The following is a 24,714-nucleotide window of genomic DNA, read 5'->3' on the forward strand; positions in this document are numbered from 1 at the left end:
AGGGAAAGCATCTTCTTCAATAAATGTATATTTTTGCACTACACATTCATTCTACATCTCAGAGCACTGGTATGCACATACGTCTGCTCTGCTGAAGTTCCATTGCTACACAACTGTAAAGCTCCTCTTCTCAACAATAGAGTCAAAGACTAAATTTCAGAACTGCAGTTTATAAAAACCCTTTGAAAACAATGCCATTAATACATAATTAAGACTTTAAATATAGAAACTATGCAAAAGATAAAACAACTCATGCTTAGTATTTGACAAAATTTGGAACATCACGTACACACCTGTCGCACACCTGCAGAAAATGAATACTATCAGAATTTCAGGATTAACCAATCCACTTACACTGTTCACCAAATAAAGAGAGTATGCCCTCAGTAGAAACAGCCATGGAATAACCTGAAGGTTTCTGCTGGAAGTCACCTCTATACCATTCAGAAAAATGCAGTTTGTACTTTATGGGTTGCTATGATTAAAGTATGTATACAAACAGTGGGCTGTTGTGATTGAAGCCTGAATGGATAGAGACCTCTATCTTCCCACAAAGACTGAACGACATTTTTCAAGGCTTCCAATTCTTCAGATGTATCTGTTCTTTAAATATCTTCACAATTTCAAAGTAATTTAAGGGAAGTCTAGGAGATAACTTAACCAAACAAACAAACAAACAAAAAAAACCCCTGAGGAAATACTGATGACACCCATCGCTGCATCTCTTACCTATTTATACAAAAAGATTAAGTTTCTTTCTTTAAAGCTTGTATCTGTCAGAAACAGCAGCTACATCTTTGAACAGAAGCAACTATCATCTCTATTTTGATTAACTGTGTTTTGGGGAAGAAAAAGATGAAGCCAGATTCCAAGATACAGGTTTGGACATGGCAAGCTGTTTGAAAAATGAGAACAACAGGTTTTTTTTTTTGTTGTTTGTTTATTTTTGATAGAGGAGGTAAAGGAAGTCCATGCATTTATTCATGACTTCAAGAACTTTCCTAAGCATCTCAAATCACATGTATCCAGCACAGAGCTGTCAATGAAAAAAAAAAAAAAGAAGTTTCCCACATCTTCTAAAATTTTTTTATATCATTGTAAACAATAAAGACTTTCACAAAATCATGATCTTGTATTTTTGCAGAGAGTCTGGGGGATGGGGAGTTAATATTTATTTTTTAACTTACGTAGCTGTACGTACCATGAAGAAAACAATTTCTAGAGATCTTAAAAAAAAAAAAAACCCAAACCAAACCAAAAAACAAGTATTAATGCTGTTTTTTTAAACAGATGTCATTTAAAAATGAAACTATCAGATTAATGCATTTCCAAGCTACCAGCTTCCTATAAGCAATCATTCTGGGAAGTTAAAAGTTTTCTGCCCTGCTCTGTCCTATGTTTATTTTTATGAGATTATATTTTAGCAGAAAGACTAGATTATTTCCTCCTGAATGCTTCAAGTGTCATAAAGTTACAAAACAAGAAACTTTCACAGAATCCCTGAAATTTGACTGACTGGGGAAAACCCAGGCAAGTGCACCAATCTGCACGGGGCTCCTGCAGGGTCTCTGCCACATGGGTGTAACGGCATAACTCTCAGAAACTTTGTATAACCTGTGGTGGTGGTGTTTAAAAATCACTACTTTACTGTTATGAAGCATGAAACAATTTCCATTGCAAATCAGGCATTCTGAATGGCAAGGGAACAATAACAACAATATTGCTGTAGAAAGTCAAACCCCATTTATGAAACAGTCAGCCTCATTTTGTTTAGCCTGCAATCCAGTTGACCTCTTAAGTAAACGGATTAACAGGTGATAGAAAGACTGCATCCAGTTTCGTTCACCCCGATACATGAAACTTGAGCTCAGCAGGAGCCACCAAGATGGTCAAGGCTGGAGGCACTTTGCCTGTGGGGAGAGTCTAGGGAAGCTCATCTTGATCAACTTGGAGAAGGGAAGGCTTTGGAGGTGCCTAACAGCGACCCCCAGGTACCCGTGGGGAGCGTATCAAGACAGCCAGCCTCTTCACAGTGGTGCATGGCAGAAGGACAAGGGATGAGTTGCATAAGTTGAAACAAGAGAGGCTGAGCCAAGCAAGGTTGCCTAGTCTCTGTCCTTGTAGGGTGTGAAGACTCAAATGGATAAAGTCCTGGGCAACCTGTCTGACCTCAATGCTGACCCTGCTTTGAGCAGGTGTTGGACTAGAGACAAGCTTCTGTGATCCTATGATCCATAATAACAGTGATCCTAGTTAATAATTTAGCATCTCAGGACAGCCTTCTAGCTCAGAGAGGCAGTCTTGAGAAAGCCCAAAGGGAAACCAAATAATTTCACAGCTGTGGAACTGCCAACAGTATGGCTGACATACAATGAAGTCTCCTAAATGAAAAGGGAAAAAGGGAGTTCCTGAACCATACTTCTCAAATTCAAAGCAATGAGTGGTAAGCCCTCCAAAGATCCCCCTGTGATACTCCTGTTACATTCTGTGGTTCCACCAGTAAAACAAAGGGACAAAACAGCAGGCTAAAAATATAGTGAGCCCCAAAGCATTATGCTGTTACTTGCTGGAATGCAAATGCAACCTGAAAAGTATGGAGGCGAAGTACAAAATAACTAATGGCAAAACAAACAACTGCACCTTGATGTAGGTATTAAAAAATTCCATCACTTTATCTCAGCAACAGTTTTTTCCAATATTGTAACTGAGACTGTAACTTCATCTACATAACCAGTAATTTAAAAACTTCTTTACCCAATAACAAACAAGAATTAACAAAATCTATATAACACAAGTAAGACACAATCATTGCAAGAAGTACTGGCATATTTTTGGCGATGGCGTGAGTTACAGGACCAAGCTGGAGCACATGCCTTGTCCTTTTCTGCAAGGGCTAATTTGGTAGAAAGCAGAGTAATCTGTTTTGGCAGGCCATATGCCTTTCCCTGAAAACAGCTCATGATTCAGAGCACACCTGCTTGTCACAATCACTGAAACACAGCTTTAACAGAAGATAGCTTTAGTGACTGGGAATTGGTCTTGTTCACTCTCCTTTCCCCTCTTCCCTGCCCCGGCAACAGATAAACTAACAGCTTTTTTACCAGAGATGAGTTATACTAGAGGTCAGTACAATGACTTCAGGATTAATTATCAGAAGTGATGATCCTTTATAACCACAAAAGCTGTTTTTCTGCACTGATATATATGCGAGACCTTCTAGAAATTAAAATAAAAACTGGTCAGAAAAATTAACGGCAACAGGAACCATTTTTCTAAACTGAAAAGAAGAACATGGGTTAGCTAAAAAAAAAAAACAAACCACCCACCACACCCCACTTGATGTTTTCCTTATGTGCCTTTTATAAACTTTAAAGTTCTTGAGCAAGAAAAAGCTTTTTCCAGTTGTATCTCCTTTACATGCCTTTCAGAGTTCCTAATGTTGGGACCTTATACTTACTTTTATTTAATTTCAGGATATTAAACTATTTCATGGTTTATGAAGATCATACTGCAGTTCTACAGTATTATAATTACTCAGTACTTAAGCGTTCACAGATCTAGTTCCTCATCCAAATCATTACTGATGATACTGATATCAGTGGCAAAAAAGGTCTTATTTGAAACTCCTACTAGATACGTTCACTCAATTTTATAGCAAATTATGTATATTAGAACAGGGATTCTATTGTTCTGCATACATACTTACTAGATGAAGCATTAGAAAGCTTTTCTAAAAGCACTAATACAAACTAGGAGCATAAATTTTATCCAAAATACAAACCTGAAGAATTCTATCTAGTTTTAAAATTTTGAGTTTGTAAAGTTTCCCCAATAGTCTTACAACTGTAGTCTTAACATAAAGAATATGCAGTAACTACTAACAATAAGATTAAGAGAAAACCAACAAATAAATAATAAGGATTCTAGTTGCAATTCAGAGATCTATAATTAGGAACCTATCCATCAATGATGGTGTTTGCAAATTAAAAGCATTAAAAAAATTCTCCTTTATTCTTTCAGATGCCAACAAGAGTTACAGCCACAATCTGGAGATGTATTTCAAAAGGATGATTATTTAAATGCTATTAATTTCAATGCAGGCAATCTGTATACAAGGAGCAGAACAAAACCCAAAGACAAAAAGTGTGTAAAAGGGAGTTCAAAGATGAACAGTTAAAGAAGAAACCAAATCGAAGTGAAGCACAGGTAAGGGAAAAGGGGCTGTACTGCACAGTGCATTAAAGACTGGACCATGGCAAAATAAAACAAGGAGCAAGTGATTAAATTTGAAATAAGGTATTTGCCATTGTAAAGTGATAAGAATGTAAATGATAATAGCAATTATGTTTCATGATTTTTTAGGGAAGGAAGACTGAGTATATTTGATTGTCAGGGAAGTCAAATAAAAGTAGATTCCAGAAGCTGAGCCGTGAACCGATACAGTCAGACTAGCAAGCACAGGATAAAAAAAAAAAAAAAAAAAAAGGAGACATGAAATTTGGAAAAACAAGCAGGATTTGGACACAGTTTGGATGTACTGAGCAAGAAGAAAGTTTAAATAAGCCACACTCAGGTGATGCTTGACTGATGGGAAGAGAGGATTCCAGGGAGCAGGGAAATGGAAGAGGCTTCAGATCCTTACTGCAGATTATCTTGGCAATGCTGTGCTTAGTATTCAGACTGAGCTCCTCATACTTCTTCCAAAGAAGGTAGTCCAGACATCCATAATATACAGTAAATTGGTTGCTAAAAGTCAGAGTTACTGATCATACAGAAAGGACAAAAGGCAAACATTTCTTCCCTCCTTTGAGAAAGTGTGATTAGTCAGAGTACAATGCCTAAGCTCACTTTGTGTTTAGCTTCTGCACGAACTGTGTGTAACCAGGCTGCTTCTGAGAACTCTAATTTTAATAGTTTTTGCTTGTTCTTGCCAGTTATCCTAGCCATCTCAGGTGAATAGACTGTGTTCTGTGCATGGCATATCTAATGAATAGCCATGGATTTTCACATAAGCTGTTCGTGTCATTTTAACTATATATTGAAGATACAGGATTAGATGCAAGACGCTCCGGTACAAAAAAAGCTTTATAAGTGAGTGAAAAGGATCAACATGCCAAGCCTAATAACCTCCTCTTACCAGACACCAGTTACATATTTACATGCATACATATTTTGAATTCTTCACTACAGCAAACAGCTACATTTTCTTTAGAAATCCAAATTCAAAAGGAAACAATAAGTTTAGAGACTGTAAGACTCCTCCCCTCTCCTCAGAAGAAAAAAGATTACACACATCCTCTGAAGTCTTGACAATATTTACATGCTCGGATGACTTGATAGGCTTTAACTGTTCTACTGCTTTTTCAGCAGTATTTTTGTATTAATAAAATACGGCCATTCTGCAACCAAGACACTGTGGGGCTAAAAGGCATTCTTTCTAGAAGAAATTGCTGAAGTAATGGTACAAGCAATTAAACCCAGAGGGTGTGAAAAGACAGAAGATCTGAAAGTCATTTTCTGAAAACAGATACATCCATCTTGGTTCCTTAAACAGTCACTGAAACATGCTGAGATTTTTTTTCTTCCCCCTTCTAACTTACTCCCTGTCCATTGATTCTTTTCAGGTAGTTTGTCAGTTACAATACTGCAAAAATTTGCCAAGAGGAGCTCCATAAGGTGTATGTTAACTCCATAACAAGAGGAGTTACAATAACATGTATGTTAAGTATTGCAATGGAAACATTCCTCCCTCCCCGCTCCAACTGTACTGTAAGTTTCCACCTGCACAGGTTTTTGGATGAAAACAGTTTCAGTAAAAGAATTCAGAATATACATTTTCTAATAAACCTTGCAGATCTTAATGTTTTAATTCGGTATATGGCTCCATGTTTTAAAATCAATCCCTGCTGTGCATTGCACACTATTTACAAATGTGGAAAACATATGAATTAGTCTGTACTTCTCACAGAACTAGACTGATACATACAAGTGTAACAATGTAGTAAAATAGCTACTGATGATTTTGTCACTCTTACTTTCAAAATATTTAGAATAACATTAATCTTAAATTCGTCAGTCCACAATTCTTCATTTAGCAGTTACTTTATGCTTAATACAATGTTTCATGCTATCTGCAAGACTATTGATAAAACTTCACAGTTTGCAACAGAGAAGACAAGACCTGGTAAACAAGCTTTATGAACACTTAAAGCAACAGCAACAACAACCATTCAGAAGTACACAGTCGTTGAAGAACACATTAGCCAGTAGCATAATATGGTACGAACACACATACCCCAGGAGCAAAAAGAGTAAGGAGATTCCATTTTACTAAAATTGTCTTTCAGAATAGATTCCCATCCATATACATAAAAAAAAAAGCCAGTCAAAACAGTCTGAAATATAAGTATCACCATGAGCAGAAAGATGTAGAAAATGAAAATGGAAAACCTGGTGTCTATATGAACACTAACACAGCTCTCCCTCCAAAATTATTAGTTATTGCAAATTTTTAAAGAGGAAAAAAGAATCTCTCTCAAGATTGTGTCAACAGAATATATTACATATACTCTTTGCATAGTATATTGTGTCAATAGAATAACATTCTATGTATACTCTGCGTAGTATATAATCAAGTAAAATTAAAGATCTTCGCATGTACATTGAAAACAAGGTCATTACTATTATGGCCTGCTTATCTATATAAACAAAGGCTTTAAAACAGCACCCTTTTCCAATTTAAAATAAAACTTCAACATCACCTAAAACATGAACTTCGCACTGAAAACAAAATCATTAAGTGGTCACAATAATTCCTTTTGAAGATGGCAGAGAGTTGGACTGAGGTTTGATTTTGGTACTTTTTTCCAAGTTTTACGTTTGGGAATCAGAATGTTGAATTTGAGATCTAAAATTACTTTATTGATGGAAATAAAATCAATTATTTATCAAGAAGTGTAAATTAAGATAACATAATTGAAAAAAACAATTTTGGGACAAAAGAAAACTTTATCTAAGCCCAATGTTTCCATATGTATATGAGCTGCTATAACATTCTAGATTCCCTGGTTAGATAGGCTGATGAGAACAGAAACACACATACAGCCTCTATTCTGTTCCTTCCCTAACCACACATGCATAAAAGAGTTTAACTCTGCTATAGTAAGTTCTACAAAGTGTTTCCATTCAGAAACACCCTGAAATGAAATTGGCTGAAGAATAACAACAAAAAACCCTACACAAAAGAAACAAAAAAAGGAACCCCCAAGAAAACATCCAAAGAGCTTGCCCAAAAATGACTTGAGTTGCTTTTTATCTGTTGCTATAGACTCAAAGTATTTAATATACTGTTGTGGTTTAACCCCAGCTGGCAACTAAGTACCATGCAGCCGCTGGCTCGCTCACCCCTGGTGGGATGGAGGTGAGAATCAGAAGAGCGGAAGTGAGAAAACTCCACCCCTCCCTTCTTCTTCTCCCCAGCTTTACATACTGAGCATGATGTCGTATGGTACGGAATATCCCTTTGGCCAGTCTGGGCCAGCTGTCCCCTCCCAGCTTCCCGTGCACCCCCAGCCTGCTCGCTGGCAGGCCAGCATGAGAAGCTGAACAGTCCTTGAGTACTTAGCAACAACTCAAAACATCAGCACCTTACCAACATTATTTTCATCCCAAATCCAAACCACAGCTTTATACTAGCTACTATGAAGAAAATTAACTGTATCCCGCCTGAAACCAGGACATATTCCAAACACATTCTGAATTATTTGCACATTCATTTATTTAAATTTATTGCTGGTAGTATTTTACTTTATTGAAAAAAGGAAACTCACATAGCCTGATAATTTGCAGTCTTTTTACATCAACAAAAAGGAAGATGAACTGCAGAAACATAGTTTTGAATCCCTTCATCCATTGACAGACTTACCTTTTCTGTGGCCTAGGAAGATTTTTGTTAACCTGATATGACTGCTGAGAAAAACTTCCGTTATACAAAAAAAGCAAACAGATAGAAAACTTACGACAATAAATACCCTGAATTTGTTTTATTTTGTACTTAGCTGTCAGATGCAACAATGAGAGTATTATTCTGCTAGAAAGAGTTGTGGCTTTCTAAAGCTATTTGAGTAGACAGTATTGTGAGCCTGATGTAGTCAAGGTGGTTTTTGCAGTTTGTAAGAGCAGCTTTTCTTCTTTACGCATTGATGAAATCACTCTCAATGGTGATTTTTAAAAAGAGCCCTACAAGTATAAAAAGAGAGCCAGCAACTATTACTCAATCATGACTTTCTTTCACATTATTAATGTACTTATTTTCTAAACCTGTTTGCATACTAACCAATTCATATTTTTCTATGAATTCAAGTGACATTCGAACACCTGGATGCAGAAATATTGCTATTTATTGGCTAATGAAAGGACTTTTAGGAAGCGAGGTTCATTGCTATTTTTCAAGGGTACTCTATTTATAAAGAACATTAAGACACAACCATACATTTATACTGTAGACAAGAAGTGAAAAGAACATGTGTTTGTGAGGAACAGAAGTGATCTTGCTTAAAATTTATATTTTGTAAACTAAAGATGCCAGAGGACCATATGGAAACCCACGACAGAATAATAATGCAAGTAAACTAGTGACAGAAGAGGGAAATGTACAACACGTTTCCATACCAGTAATACTGGCAGTATTCACTCAATCTCTATATATCAAAAAAAGCCAACAGGTTTTGAAAGAAATAGTAGTAATGTCAAGTTACTAAAAAATGAGTCAGAAGTCCTAGTAATATGAATTTCAGAGAAAATTTCAATAATGTAAGACGGAGTTTGTGTGCATGGGTTTGTGCTACATGTGAAAAGCACAGCTGGGTCCTATGTAAGCACAGGAATATTGTGGAGATAGCATAGATATTTGTTTGGGTCACGTACATGTATGTGTATTATATTTTAAAATAGAAACAAATAGGAAATCTTCTTATGATGACTGCTTCTCTGTCTCTGCCTACATCAGTTCCTATCGTGGCTGATCTAAGGATTTAAGATTTTAAAATACAATCAATCCAAATGTTAACTGACGTACAAGTGAAACAGGAACAATCTCTGGACGACGCCAGGCGTGCACAGGTCTTGCATCTTTTTTTTAAGTTTACAACTGGAAATTCTCTGCTGCATTTTTTCACCCTAAACTCAAATCTATTTTTTTAAATCTTGCAAGTTTGCAAACAATTTAACAAATTTCTCTTTTCCTCCTCAGTTCAGTGTCTGTGGGCATTTATATAAATAGATTTTATTCTAGTGACCTTGCGTGTCAGATCTTGATATCTTGTCTGATTTTAATTTCATTGGCTCAGCAAATTATCTACTGTTGGAAGTTGTGTTAGACGCAAGCCTCAATGTTTTTAGAATCTTTCATTTTAGGTAAGTGGCAGACATTCACTCCAAGACAGTCACCACTATATCACTAAAATGTTTTCTCTGCTACTCTGAAAATGTCTTCCTTTTTCCTTCTTATTATTTTTGTGTCTTTCTCACATTCTTTTTCAAAAGCCAGGCTTTAAAATGGTTAAAAAAAAAAAAAAGTATGTTGTTTGTTATACTATTCCTCTTCTGCTGTAAAGACAATATTTTTTTTCTTAAAGACTGAAAGAGTAGCAGAGGAAGAAATGGATCTTTAGCAATCTAAATGAAATCAAGATGCTAAATTAGCAAGACAACATCCTTTTGGGATTTTTAAATAATTTCACATAAGTATCTATTCTACTTGAGTCTATTTCCTAGAAACTTTAGTAAAAGGCTACGTTAAGTAAAAATTGTACTTTTGAAGGAAACAATACAACTCAACATTAACGTCTTTCACACCTTTTTAAAAAAATATACAGATGTATTTTTTTTTCCCCCCACATTTTTATGAGAATTTTAGCTTTGATTTCATGTGTACCACTCTTGGATGCTTAAGTCAAAGAAGTGAGAAGAATCACACCTTGTTTTTTGACAAGGTAATACCACTCTTGCATTTATGGTTTGCTTTTACATTCCTTTCCAGAGAAGGGACCGGACTGTACAGGAGTAAGGCTAAGGCTAAGGTTTCCCAAGTGAATGAGTCACACTGAAAGTAATCTTCAGCTATTTCTTCCAGTACCCTTTCTTACAGTAAAAGAATAAAAAATACCCAAACCAGACGTACTTTATTCCACAGGAAATTCTTCAGGCAAGGCAGACATGGATCTTAGCACCATTCTAATGTAAATTGTTACTGTCAAGACTGCATTATTTGTGCAAATATTTTAGAAAGTTATCCTTGCTAACCTTAAGTGAGACTCAATTGAGCAGGCATCATAACTGCTTAGAAAAAGAACTGACTTGTAAACGAAGAAAGAAAGGTTATACTGGAATTATTGATAAAATGTATACCAATAATTCTGTTAAATCCTCAATGAAGCAGCACAGCAGTCAACAGGCTAACAAAAGTCCTTGTCGTCTTCCTCACTTACCCACCTTCAGCAAAGTAACAGAATCCACAGCATTAGCAATTTAAAATAGGAGGGAAGCAAAGCTGAGCTCAGCTGGAGGAAGAAGTTTTGTCTTCCATTTGGTTTTGATTTTCTTCACTGGCTGTTTTTCTGCACTTCATAAAAACAGTATCGTACTTCTTTCATATTACCAAATCAAGTAAGAATTGTGCAGCAGGACTCTGAACTGGGTGTAAAATATACTGTTCATAATACTTCAATACAGATACTAAGTGAAAAGATACAGAAGACCTCAAAGAAAAAACATTAACAACATTTTACTTCCTAATAAATCTTTAATTTCTAGTGATGACTCTTTTTAGGTTAGCAGCAAGGCGTATTTATGATATCCAAAATCTTTTTATGCAACGCTAAGTATATTTAACCAATACTTTACTCCTATCCCTAACACTTACAGTAGAATGAACAGGGGGTGAATGTAACAGGAGAGATTTGTTTCAAACAGAAAACTGACTGCAGATATCCTGAACGGACATTAAAGACCACAAATAATTAGAGATTATTAACACTTGTATAAAGTATATAAATTGTCTATTTCCAAATGTTACTATTTTTTCTGGTTTCCAAATGAACCTTGTTGCACAGCTATACTTAGCAAAAACAGGACTTACACATTTTCTGATGCAATTTACTTGAAGATTAATAACTTAATTAAATGTAGATATTTGTAGTTACTAAGTCAAAGCAATGACATTCTCTAATATAGCTCCTAGTTCTCAGAACTTTGAATACTGACACAAACAAGTCAAGTGTCCCTTTCAGAATTCGTAAGAGGCGAAACCATTATCCTTATGATTTTTATGGACAGCAATTCTCTTTATTTTAACCCCCGCAACTGCCCCATGAACACCTTTTATAAAATAAAACCACCTGTAATAAAATTTACCATTTTCCCACTATATCATCATTTTTCTAAAAAATCAAAACAGTGAAGCTAGTTTGTCTTTCAAAAAATATTTTTCAGTGTTTAGCCAAAATCCATTCTAAATGTATTAATGTATTTGTTCAGCTCTGGAAAAGTTTTAGACACACAAAATCAATCCTTAGATAATTCTATAACAACTAAGCAATGAATTTCCTGTTAAATTGGCCAAAAAATTTCCTAGAACTAGATGCCAGCATTCTACCAGAATGGGTTATTTAGGAAAACACAGTAACAGAAAAAAATCCTCTTAAAGAGTCAGTTAAGTCAAACGATTAAACATAGCTTCTCCTACCCACATCTTCCTGTTGAATCCAAGGAGTTATTTGCAGTTATTTAGCTTAAGATTCTTAAGCCTAACAAAGCATATATCTATATTCAAACTAAGAAAATGACATTGCTATTATATAAACGTTTTTGGAAAAGGAAAACATTCTTATACTTTTTATAATGGGTGCTGAAATTTAAGGTACTGTTATTGAATGTACTTTTTTAATAAGTATGGAAAACATCTACAATCTATTTCTATATGATAATTTTGATGGAATCAATTTACATACTGAAAACTACAGAGACCATATGATTTTAAGAACAGGTGAGTATTTCCATAGGGGCATAAAAATTCAAGTCTAACAACTCCCACAAAAATACCAGTTAATTAAATTCTGTTGCCTAGTATTCTTACAGTACTTAAGTCTTTTGAAAACATATTAAAGCTACCAAACTAAAAAGAGCAGCACAATAATTTTTAGCCAAATGCCACCTGCTGCTTTTATGACACTCCATATTTCATCCTTATAGACTGGCTTAAAAACTTGTACTATTGCAGCAGCTTTAATAAGTAGAATTGAAATGGCACACTGTTGCCAACACACCACATACCACTTCAGCATAAGTACACATTTTAGGTTTCTCACCTTATCAATCATTTTACGGGCTTCCATTTCTTCAGAATTGGGATTTTCCAACTCAATAGTGTAAGTACCTTTGTCACTCTGGTCATCCTCATTGTCCTTTTCAGCAGCAGCAGAAATATGTTGGCTTTTCAACTTTTTGTCCATCTCCTGGTTCTGACTAGGCCTATGACCAAGGCTTCCTGAACTCCTTAGCAATGCAGCTTGTAAGACAGGTAATGCAGCAGAGGGTTCTTCAGATTTTTGTTTTAGAAGTTTTGCATGAACACCATGTACCGCTCTGTGATGTGATGAGCTAGCTTGCACAGATGAAGAGACTGCTTTCTCTCCTGACATAGGTTTCGCTCTTTCAGCTCGCACATGAGGTGTTGGAGATGGAGATTCTGGGCACAGAGCTCCTACATTCTGAGAAAAAGAGTAAGAACGCCTCTTTCGAGGATGGTCTTCATCAAAAAACTCAATCATAAAGGCAGTCTGACTCAAAGCAGCTTGTTCTTGCTGCTTTTCTGTGGAATGGACTTTCTGGTGTGACTTTTTCAGCTCTGTATGATGATGCCTTAAGTGTTCTTCAAGTGCTGCCTGCTTACTGTAATGCCGGTGTGCACCAGCATTTTCTGAATCACTTTGTGTACCATCATCATGCTTATTTCCTACAAGCAAAGCAAAAGAATATATAGCACAAGGAAACAAACAAACCAAAAAACGTCCAACACAACACATACAAAAGAAACTGGCAAATTAAGAAAGAAAGAATTCAAATAGGTTTTCTATTTAGACTCCAACAGCTTTCAGTACCTGGCTCTGCAAATTTTGTACAGCTCCTTGTAATGCATTCAACTTGCTGTGAGTCAAACAATGCAACACTTCACAAGCTCATTGGTAACAGTGGTGCATTTGAATTACCCTTTTCACCAATATTCTCACCTGTGAATACTTACCAGTGTCTTACAAAAGCCAGTATTTTACCAGCTGTACTATAGTATGCTTCCCAATTATATTAATTTTGTTACACAGACATTTGATTACAAATGGTTACTGAAATATTCTAGGCAGGGTTAAGAAAAAAAATAAAACCCTAAAACAGTCCACTCACAGTTCATATTGTTGGATTTCTCACATATTTACCATGAGAAATGTTTACTGAAAATTGGAATGAATTCTTTATGACTCTTTGCAAGACGTACAATGAGTTTTTCCATCATTCACTCCCCTCAGCATCTGATGTATGTGTGTAAAATGGTTGTTATTATTCATTCCACAAACTACTTTGAGATCTAAGAATAAGTATTACATATTTAATAAATCATATATACACATATAAATGTATTTTGTAATGATACCTGAAAATGCATGGAAGGCTGTATACTCATACACACTAAGTCAACTTTAACACAGAGCAACTTGATGTACAATGGAAGTGTTTCAAGTTTTAGCTCAGTTCCAGGGAAGGAACAGTTTTAACCTTCTTTTAACTCTTTGGGATCAAGTCTTACTCGTGTACATAGAATGTACAATTTTTTGTTTGTTTGTTTGTTCTCAAGAGGATAGCTTTTTTTAAGATTTTCTCACTTACATAGTTAGGATATGCAGTTACTATTCAGTAATCACATATTGGGAAACCTTACTTATCAGACTAACTGCACTGAATACACAGCTGAAATCCCAACTTATGTTCCTGTTTGCTACTTCGCTACAGTAAGAAAATGATGTGATGGTTCATATACTTCCAAATAATAACAATAAGTATCAATGCCACAGTGAAAGTTAAATAACATAATTTTAGCAGTGTGACTTCGGTAGAGTGTACTCGAAGAAAAAGCTAAGGAGAAAAAACATTTTTTTTTTAAATCGAACTTACAAAGTGACTAGGTATATTCTCTACCTTTATGATTTGAAAAAGTACAAATGATGAGTGAGAATACAAACAGATCACAGAACATTACAAAATTCAGATATTTATTATGGCCATATGCACCCCATAACTTACACCTCTCAGACGAAAATTTATCAAACTTTGAGGAGTTTCTGCCACGAAAAGGCTAAGGCCGTGTAAACAGAGCCCTTCCTATATATCAGTGTGACATGGGAATTATTTTAAAGAATGTTTATGAATATAATACAGTATCATGAAGACCAAAAAATGCTCTGTGGTGTACTCTAGAAGAAATATTATGCTATTACCTTAATGCTAGCACATTGACATAATTCTGTTTTCAGAATTTTATGTGAGCTTAATTTGGAAGAATCAGCCTTAAAAAGCAGACTTTTGATCAGTAAGACACAGCAAGTTGCACCCAGTCTCAGCTGGTTTAAGAGCTAGATACGATAAAGTTGCAGAATCAAGAAAAAAGGGAATTGCAGGGTTAACCTGCTGAAACTAAAAACAGAAAATAAGAGAGACTTGAAAAAGTTCTTCAGAAGTTTTCATTCTGCAAGTTTGAATGTCACTGGAATCTTCATCTAAGCATCAAAACTACTTTCTTCTCTGTTCTGTTAAGAGGCATCCAAAAGAAAGTACATTTTTCATGTTTAACATCTGATTTAATTTTATTTGAAGTGTCACTGCCTGCAGTAAATGAACAGCCATAATCTCATGAAACTCCATTCAACAGCAGCATTCTACAATATTCTTCAAGCTTAGTGTAAATATTGAAGCTCTTGGTCTAGTTCAGATTCCTGACTCAAACCTGATTCCATCATACATGATCGATTTAAGCAGACTAACTGTAGGATGTGTTCTTTGCCATGACTTATCTTCTTAGAGCACATGAATATTCAAAGAACATATGCCATTGGAAGAGTTGCTAAAAGCATAATCTGAACGTCAGAGCTTTGATTCTAAAAAGCAATTCAGCTTTTTAAAGTAATGCATGGGAAATACTGAAATAGATAAAATTTAACTAATGTTTTAGTTTTTTTCCTTTTCCCTTTCAAGACCAATGTTTTAAATACCTGATCTTTTCAGCTGTTCTAGAATATGTGCTGTTGGTATCCTTACTGTAAGATGATTTAGGATTTGGCTTTCTATCCTCTTTTTAAGACTTAATACCACAATAAACTTTCCCAGCATAGATCCTTGCGCGCGTGTGGAGTATCTGGGATTTCAACTGAACTCCGCAAGGGCTCAGGGATCCACACACTGGATGCTGGTGAGGAATCGCGGCTTTCAGAAATAAGCATATCTGGAATTATTCACTTTACCTTTCAGTCTCTTCAAGTACACTGGAACGTCACTCTTAATACTTTTGGAATCCTCCTCTGTTGGTTCCCATATCATTCTGGGAGGATTGTTCTGTGCTAGCCAATCTGCTACTTTGCTCTCTGCGGCCATCATCACTGTCTGAAGCCCAGGCAGGTCCTGACCACTGGAGGAAGAAGGCTTTTTTGACTTGTGACGCTGTTCTGATGTGAATTTTGTCACGTGATCTTTGATTGTTACTTTTCCTGGAGTGTTGTCATCAAATTCAATGGTAAAGGAAGCATGCCCTGCACCTGCTGCATGGGAGCCTTGGGTGTCTTTTGTTGGAATTTCATCAATAGTGCTCTCTGCTACCTGTGAAGGTTGCTGGAATTCTTTTGTAGGGATTTCAAAGTAACTTGGCTCCCTACAGAAAGGATAAAGTTCTTCACTTGCAGCTGCAGATTGCTCCTCAGCTTGCTTGGCATCTGTGCTGCATCCTATTAAGAAAAATAAAAAATACATTTCACAATACTTGGGAACTTCAGGTTCTTCAAGAAGTTTCTGAACTCCTGTAAAGGCCACTTGAGTAATTTCTGGAATAGACAGTAAGAACGTGGAGAAGATTGAGCAACGTACTTCTGGAAAAATAAGTCCAGAATTACATATAAAAAGTATTATAGAAAAGACAGCACGAGTTTTGGCTGTAAGGAATGCAAAAGTGGCAAAAAGCTCATATAGAATTTGTCAAAGGAAATTTGCGTTCCAGAAATTTTTAGATAATGTAAAGGTCAGATGAGGTATTAGCACATGGGAAACAGGTAAATCACATTAGAGAAATAGTTGAGATGATCATTATTGCAATTCCAATCTATCAGAAAAACATAAAATCAAGGCGCCCCCAAAACAAGTGCTAGTGATCTGGCTTTACTCTCCCGCCGTGGATAGCTGGTATAATTTTGTTTGGTAAAGTTCTTCGGAAAAACCAATACGCACATTAACGCAAGTTTATTAATTCTGGCTTGAAAAACATTAATTCTGGCTTGAAAAATTTAACACTGTTACGCACTGGAAAGCGTTTTAGAATTCAAACACTTTATGTTTCTACAAAAGATAAAACCACAGAATGGAGCTAAATCCTACTGTCATCTGTTCATATTTTATTTGTTTCCATGATTTGTAGATAACAGGAAAAAGTAACAATAGCTGGAAGCATGCAGTGTGTTACCAAACCATGCTCTAACTGGGTAAAGAAAGCAGAATGTGGAAAAAGCATGTGGTAGTAATTGAAAGTCCTATTGTATAGCCTGAATGAAGGTTAAAGCTTCTGGTGGGTGCAGCAAAGCTACCAACGTGCCTATAATAAAACAAACCTTCTGGTTGCATTCCATGAACTAGTAAGCTAGCCAAAATATCTCGTGTAGAGATGTGCTATAAGCAACAGATGCTAGAGATGTTAGTAGCAATGGCAAGTTACATTCCACCAGAAGAATTCTGAATAGTTCCTATGTGATTTACCATGAACCACATTAAGATATTTAAGAAATCATTTTAGGTTGACAAGTAAAGGAATAAGAACAAAATTAATAGATCCCTGGTGCTAAAAATAGCCACACTGTATCAGCTGAGATGGTTAACATTTGTATATGAAACTATTATGCAATAAGGTAGCAATCGAAACATTTATACTGGAGTAGGAGGTTAAGGGGTAAAGGATGCAGGACAGCGTAACGTGCCTATGCTGTTCTTCACAAAGACATGCTTCTTGTGAAGATTTAGGAAAAGGTTAAAAATTAAACAATAAAAAAGCATGGTAATTTGATACAGAGAAATAGAACTAATTAATAGACAGCATAATAGCTGGAAAAGTTAAAAAAAGAATGATGTTATGGAGTGACAACAGAAATATTACACATTCATTATTATTGCCATGCTTGGATACCAACAGGATAAAATAAGCCTGAAGCAGGTACTACAGTTGTTTTAATTTATCTAAAAGTAGCTGTTGCAAACACCCAAGATGTTCAGAATTCAGACAGTTTTTATGTTGTGCTGTTACATTCCAAGAATACCCTGCCTAATGCTTTTCACTGCAGTGTCAGCTACCTCATCTCTGTGGGGTCATTTTCAGGCACTACAACAGCAACTCACTACTCCTCTCCCTGGGTAACGGAGCACCCTGAAAACACTCATGCCAGCAGACAAACAATACAGAATTAATCTATTTTACTGATGCAAAGGTCATAAAAAAAGCTGCTTTGTTTAGACAGAAAACGTACAGGAAAAAACCCAAGTGTCACACTTTGCAGCTACTGGATTTTTGGTAAACTACCATCACTCTCTGTTTGATCCAGCTAACAAGCTGGAATGGATCAATCTCTAGTAGGATCAAATCTAGGATAAGGGGATCTATAACACTGACTTGTCAGCATTGATAGACAACTTCATAAAAAAATTTTCCCTGTGAAACTTGCCTGCACCAAATTTAACATTTGAAATCAACTGTTTATACTATAATGATATGCACAGTATTTGATTCTAATATTTTTGATTAAACAGATGCTACAATATTGTTTGAATCTAAATTATGAGAGTAAGTTTAATCAAAAGAAGCAAGAAACTGAACTACAACTAAAGAGTAAATTTTTCTAAACTAGAAAAATTCTTAGAAATTATATAATGAAAAATATCTGAAGTACAAGTTAATTACTTAAAAATCCTATTTTCAGTTTGAAGCACTTGCATTTCTGGAACAATTAAAAACATCAGAATTGATGAGAATAAGGAATTGAGAACAGTGAGGAAACAAAAAATTAATACAGAACCTGATCTGAACCATCCTTTGAAATTCTCACCCAAATTCTAAATGCAAGTCCATACAGCTTTCTAAATATTACAAAGAGTGCTCTATAGATCACTGTTATAAGAAGTTATCTGCCAAGATGGAGGAAATTATACATCAGGCTAAATACAGATAGCTTTAAGACAAAACTCCTCATGCAAATACTGAACATTAGTGTTCATCACAGCTCTATAATTTTTAAACAGAACAAGCATAGTATCTGTACAGCAAAAAAGGCAATTGTGTGGAATTTAAAGTATGTTTGGGGAAAACGAGAGGACGGATGGATTGTGAACTGCAATCTCTTCAGGAACTGAAGAAATTTCTGAACTGGCAAGAGTGAAAGGAAAGGGACAGAGAAAGAACCAGGCTATTTGTAAAGGAGGTCTCATTCTACAAAGGTCTAGAGCTACAAAAGACAACTGTGCAACAGTTTCTACAAGGCAAGTAAGGAAGCAACAACTCTAGCTGCTACAAAGGTGTAGTGAGACTATTAATGAAACAATGAGTCTAGGAGAGGCTAAGAGGGAAACTGTAATATTTGGAAAATCACAGGCTTAACCAAAGAGAGCTTCAGGGAGATTCTTTACTAGAATAATCTCAGAGATAACCATCAGAAAAGCAACGTTCACTTTGTGACCTTAGCAGAATTGATTATACTTTCTAGGACTTTCTGGTTTTTTATTTCTTAATGTTACACACACAAATAGTCATAATCTTAAAAGTTGACTTGACAACTTGGACAAGAAATGTCATAGATGTTCTGTGCTATTCAACGCGATCTCTAAGATATGCAAGAAATAGCCTGTGTATATGAATATATTATCATCTGCAAAGATAGGATGAAACCTCAGAAAATATTTTGCAGTCTTCAGACTTTTTAGAAATGTTCTTTTTTTTTTTCTGCCTTAAAAATACAATTTTAAGAATAAAACTTGTAAAGGAAAATTATCTGGAATTTACAAAGCTATTCTTGAAAAAAATGTCTGTAAACCTGGAACAAAATATTTATTTGCAGAAGGTATAAGCAGCAGTCAAAACATATTTACACAATACCTCAAAATATTTTTTATATGTTAGCTTTATATTTAGTACTGTGCAATGAAAAGAAGATGAAGTTACCCCTTCTAAATGCTTAATAGAATTTCTTTTTTTCCTTTCTCCTTCTCTCCACATTACTACTTTTTATTTCCCACTTATCTTTTAAGGTTCTCTTTTTGCTTTATGGCTGAAGCATATTTTTCATTTATTAAAGACAAGACTGCGAAAAACACAGTAATGATTCACCTAGTATTAAATAAGAATATCTTTGCCTTGTAATGTTTTCATAACCTGTTTTATGAAATAATATCAAAATTGCTTGTTCAATAAAAATAGAAAATAATATTGTATTGTAAAATCCCCCCATCTCATAATAGACCATTTAACTGCATGCTTTAAAGGAGTTAAAGTGGGGAAAAAAAAGTGCAAAACTAATCTTACATATATATATTGCTGGGATGGCTCTAAAACATTCTGTAAGCCATGCGTGACATACCGTGCACATTTGCTGCTATAGCTTTGCAAAGCAAGCCTTACATATGCAGCACTTGCATGTATTCCAGGCCAAAACTCAGAAAAATTCTAGAACAAACTTCTAGGAACTTTAATGTTAATACTAGTGATTAAACATGCGTGTGTAATCTCCTACACATACTGATTACAATGGAATTTCTAAAATAACTGTCAACCTGCTTTACCTCAAAATGACACTGTTTCTTAAACGTAAGGAACATTTAAATCTGATATATTGTTACACAACGCTGGAATTGAAAATTACTTCATGCCAAATAGAAAAAAATACTTCAGATTCTCAAAGCCTGTTTAAATAAAAAAAATTAAATTTTAAAGTCTTTAAAAAGACTTCTATCTTTTCTTAGATTTCAAACAAAGGCATTAATGAGGTAAAATTCTACAACTGCTACTGAAATCAGTAGAGAATGCAGTTTTTTCTTTTCCAGGAAGTGAGAGTGTAACACATGGCAGTAATAATAAAGACACAACTGGTACACTTGCCAGTAACATGCAAGTTTAACAGCTGCAGCATAAATAAAGTCACACCATAGGTGTATATGCAACTGTTCATTTTTATAGAGACTAATAGACCTATGGATCATTAGAGCAGCACACATCTGAAAAAAGCAGAAAGGTTTTTTAATTCTTACAGTTTTCCAAGCTATTCTACTCTGTTTGTAAATATTTTCCATTAGTGAGTTTCCATTGTGATAGCAAGACAGTAGCATTGAAATAATCTTATTAACTTGAGACTATAAAGACTAAGTGTCTATAGCTGGCTTAGCAGAAACAAATCTCCCATTTCAATCTCCTCATTAAACCTTGCCCCAACTGTTATAACTCATGCCGCCTTTTCTATTCAGTGAATAATCATGCACCAACTCATTAAAGCATGAAGCAGATTCTGCATAGGATTTTGTTAAAATGGTACCAGGCTTTATAGATTTGAGTTACCAAACAAAATGTTTAAGAACTTACATGCACGAATTCACTTGTTACTTTTAGGCAGTTTGTATTAAGAAGCGTGTTCCAAATTGGCATTTTAAATACTTAATGTCGCCCATGAAAGAATAAATAATTGCATCAATCTTGAATGTTTTTTATTAAATTAAATCTATTTTTTATTTAAAAAAAATAGACAAACATGACAGTTGTGAAGTTTCCAATTTCCTTTCATTAAAGTGTTTTCTTATATTGATTTCCAGTCATTATATTCATCGATGTTATAAAACCTAAGCACATGAAGAAAACACATACCAACTTACTGAAAATTAACTTCATGTTTTCATGGAATGTAACTGTAGGCCAAGGAGGCCCAGAAGGCTTATATGTTTATTTTATAATCATATGAAAACATTCTGGGTATTTTTTTTGCACACTCCTACAAATAGTTAGTGTTCTGAGATTGAGGAAATGTGTCCATTAGAGGTAAATGTCAAATCTTATTTGGTCTGTCTTCTCAGGCTCTCTGCCAACACTGTTGAAAAACATGTACAACAGTCAAAAACCAGACTAGTAAAATATACGACTAATATCCACTCAGTGATTAAGTGATGGAGATAAATAAATCGCTTATCTATGCATGGGATTTTAGTTCCATATCCTCCCAAATTACATTGTTTTACAAAATACCAGATTTTGTTTTCTTCCCAGCAGTGTCTTCCTGTAACATTTCACATCAGCTTTTATTTAGTATGAGCTTATTCAAACTGAATTCCGTTCTTGCAGACTTAGTCTTCCAGTTTGAGGAAACAGAAACTATTCCCACACCCTACTCAGATTAATTCTATTCGTAGGAGATAGATTCATGATTAAACAACAACAAAAGAGATCATCAAGTCCAACCATTAATCCAGTGCCACCATGTCCCCTAAACCATGTCCTGAAGTGCCACATCCACATGTTTTTTAAACACTTCCAGAGATGGCGACTCCACCACCTCCCTGGGCAGCCTGTTCCAATGCCTGACCACTCTCTCAGTAAGGAAATTTTTCCTAATATCCAATCTAAAACTCCCGTGGTGCAACTTGAGGCCGTTTCCTCTCGTCTTATCGCTGGTTACTTGGGAGAAGAGACCAGCACCCTCGTCGCCACAACCCCCTTTCAGGTAGTTGTAGAGAGCGATAAGGTCTCGCCTCAGCCTCCTCTTCTCCAGACTAAACAACCCCAGTTCCCTCAGCCGCTCCTCATAAGACTTGTGCTCAAGACCCTTCACCAGCTTCGTTGCCCGTCTCTGGACATGCTCAAGCTCCTCAGCATCCTTCTTGTAGTGAGGGGCCCAAAACTGAACACAGGATTCAAGGTGCGGCATCACCAGGGCCAAGTACAGGGGCACGATCACTTCCCTAGTCCTGCTGGCCACACTAATGCTGGTACAGGCCAGGATGCTGTTGGCCTTCTTGGCCACCTGGGCACACTGCCGGCTCATGTTCAGCCGGCTGTTAACCAGCACCCCCAGGTCCCTTTCCGCCGGGCTGCTCTCCAGCCACTCCTCCCCAAGCCTCTAGCATTGCATGGGGTTGTTGTGGTCAAAGTGCAGGACCCTGCACTTGGCCTTATTAAACCTCATACAGTTGACCTCTGCCCATTGATCCAGCCTGTCCAGATCCCTCTGCAGAGCCCTCTTACCCTCCAGCACATCAACACTCCCACCCAACTTGGTGTCATCTGCAAACTTACTGAGGGAGCACTCAATTCCCTCATCCAGATCATCTATAAAGATATTGAACAAGACCGGCCCCAGAACCGAGCCCTGGGGAACATCGCTTGTGACTGGCCGCCAGCTGGATTTAACGCCCTTCACCACGACTCTCTGGGCTCGGCCATCCAGCCAGTTCCTCACCCAATAAAGAGTAAACCTGTCTAAGCCACGAGCCGCCAGTTTCTCCAGGAGAATGCTGTGGGAGGCGCTGTCAAAGGCTTTACTAAAGTCCAATTAGACAACATCCACAGCCTTTCCCTCATCCGCTAGGCGGGTCACCTGGTCATGGAAGGAGATCAGGTTGGTCAAGCAGGACCTGCCTTTCATGAACCCATGCTGGCTGGGCCTGACCCCTTGGTTGTCCTGCAGATGCCCTGTGAGCACTCTCAAGACCAACTGCTCCATGATCTTCCCCGGTACAGAGGTCAGGCTGACAGGCCTGTAGTTCCCAGGATCCTCCTTCCGGCCTTTCTTGTAGATGGGCGTCACATTGGCAAGCCTCCAGTCTTCTGGGACCTCCCCTGTTAACCACGACTGCTGATAAACGATGGAGAGTGGCTTGGCAAGCTCCTCCGCCAGCTCTCTCAGTACTCTTGGGTCAATCCCATCAGGCCCCATAGACTTGTGGGTGTCCAGGTGGTTTAGCATGTCCTTGACTGCTTCCTCCTGGATTATGAGGAGTATATTGTGCTCTCCATCCCCATCTTCCAGCTCAGGGGGCTGAACACCCTGTGGATACCTGCACTGGCTATTAAAGACTGAGGCAAAGCAGGTATTAAGTACCTCAGCCTTGTCCTCGTCCTTGGAGACAATGTTCCCTGCCATATCCAGTAGGGGATGGAGATTCTCCTTGCCTCTCTTTTTGTTGTTAATATATTTGTAAAAACATTTTTCACAAATGTTTACATTTAGAGACTCTACCATCCCTCTTTTGGCATATACAGCAAGATACAGAGTCACAGGTTTCACAGCATACCTTGCACATTGAAGTGTTAGTTTAGTTTGATTTTACATGTTTTTAGAGTTAGCTCCAATTCCTGCAAAATAGGATTCATGATAACGAAGGCAACTATTACAGGAAGACAGAAATTCCCACCTCAGTTAAAGTACTTTAAAAAACTGCAAACTTAAAAATTGTTGGGCCTTAAATGCGTATATAAAGAGCTAAACAAATGTGATTGAATTCTGTCCTACCTTGAGTAAGTTTTAAGGTTATTCTCTTTATTAGAATAGCAGTCACTTCATTTATATGCCTGATAATGGATTTAGAAGCCTAATTATAGACATTGAGATTTAAGTTTTGGCAATGCTTACTGTGTATCTAAAAAAGGTCTGTATTATGGGGAAATAAACATCACCAGTTTAACTTTAGCCTATGCAAATCTTTATTGCAAGAACTATGAAATGCAATTCCTACTAATGCAGCATTATTGAATTACAGGAGAGAATGTTAGCTTAGACCATCTGATATAGCTATAAGTCGAATACAAAAAAAATATAGCACCATTTGTTTTCAGAAATTATTTTCATAAAATATCTCTATGCAATCTCTAATTTTGAGCATATAAAATGACAGATATGAATTAAAGTGATAAATAAGACACACTGGTTCAGGTAACATTATCTTCTGTATTTACCGATAACAAATTGTATTATATATTAGAAAACTGATAAATTATATGTGAAATTGGTCTCTGGAAATGCATAGTTTCTCATAGAATAAATTTTTTAAACTAGGCTTTCATCTATGCAAACTGTCCACAAAACTTCCAAACATTAGTATCTATTCAGTTCCCTAGTTAAGTATATATGTACTTTACTAACGAGCAAAAACCCCACAAAAATAAGACAACAGACTTACCTGAAGCCCCAGTCTCATGCACTTTTTCTTCATTCTTGCTATCTGGCTTGCAACCACTTTTTTCATCAGCTTCCTCCTCACCCCACCAGGCTGGCTGTCCATACAAAGGTGTCCCACGAGGCATGGCAGAAAGATCTATAAAATCCGCCCAAAGCAGAGTGACTTTTCTGTTTAGTTGTGGTATTTATGTTAAAATAACATGAAGCAAGAGTCATT

The 24,714-nt window shown here is 36.4% G+C and overlaps 1 protein-coding gene across 3 annotated transcripts in view; it reads right to left on the reverse strand.

Annotated features, from left to right (window-relative positions):
• Positions 1 to 24,714, reverse strand: part of CEP170 (centrosomal protein 170) — a gene marked incomplete at its 5' end in the record, with an annotated part of 79,213 nt that overhangs the window by 40,940 nt on the left and 13,559 nt on the right. For 2 of the 3 annotated variants that reach the window (XM_081997947.1, XM_081997946.1), the window contains 3 exons: positions 12,846 to 13,012; positions 15,564 to 16,040; positions 24,499 to 24,633. In XM_081997947.1, coding sequence (XP_081854073.1) covers positions 12,846 to 13,012; positions 15,564 to 16,040; positions 24,499 to 24,633 — 779 coding nt within the window. Of the gene's footprint in view, positions 1 to 12,365; positions 12,662 to 12,841; positions 13,013 to 15,563; positions 16,041 to 24,498; positions 24,634 to 24,714 lie in introns of all 3 variants that reach the window. The other variant, XM_081997945.1, reaches the window with a different exon arrangement.

The sequence above is a fragment of the Phaethon aethereus genome (assembly GCF_964289735.1).
Source record: "Phaethon aethereus genome assembly, chromosome: 3".
NCBI lineage: Eukaryota > Metazoa > Chordata > Aves > Phaethontiformes > Phaethontidae > Phaethon > Phaethon aethereus.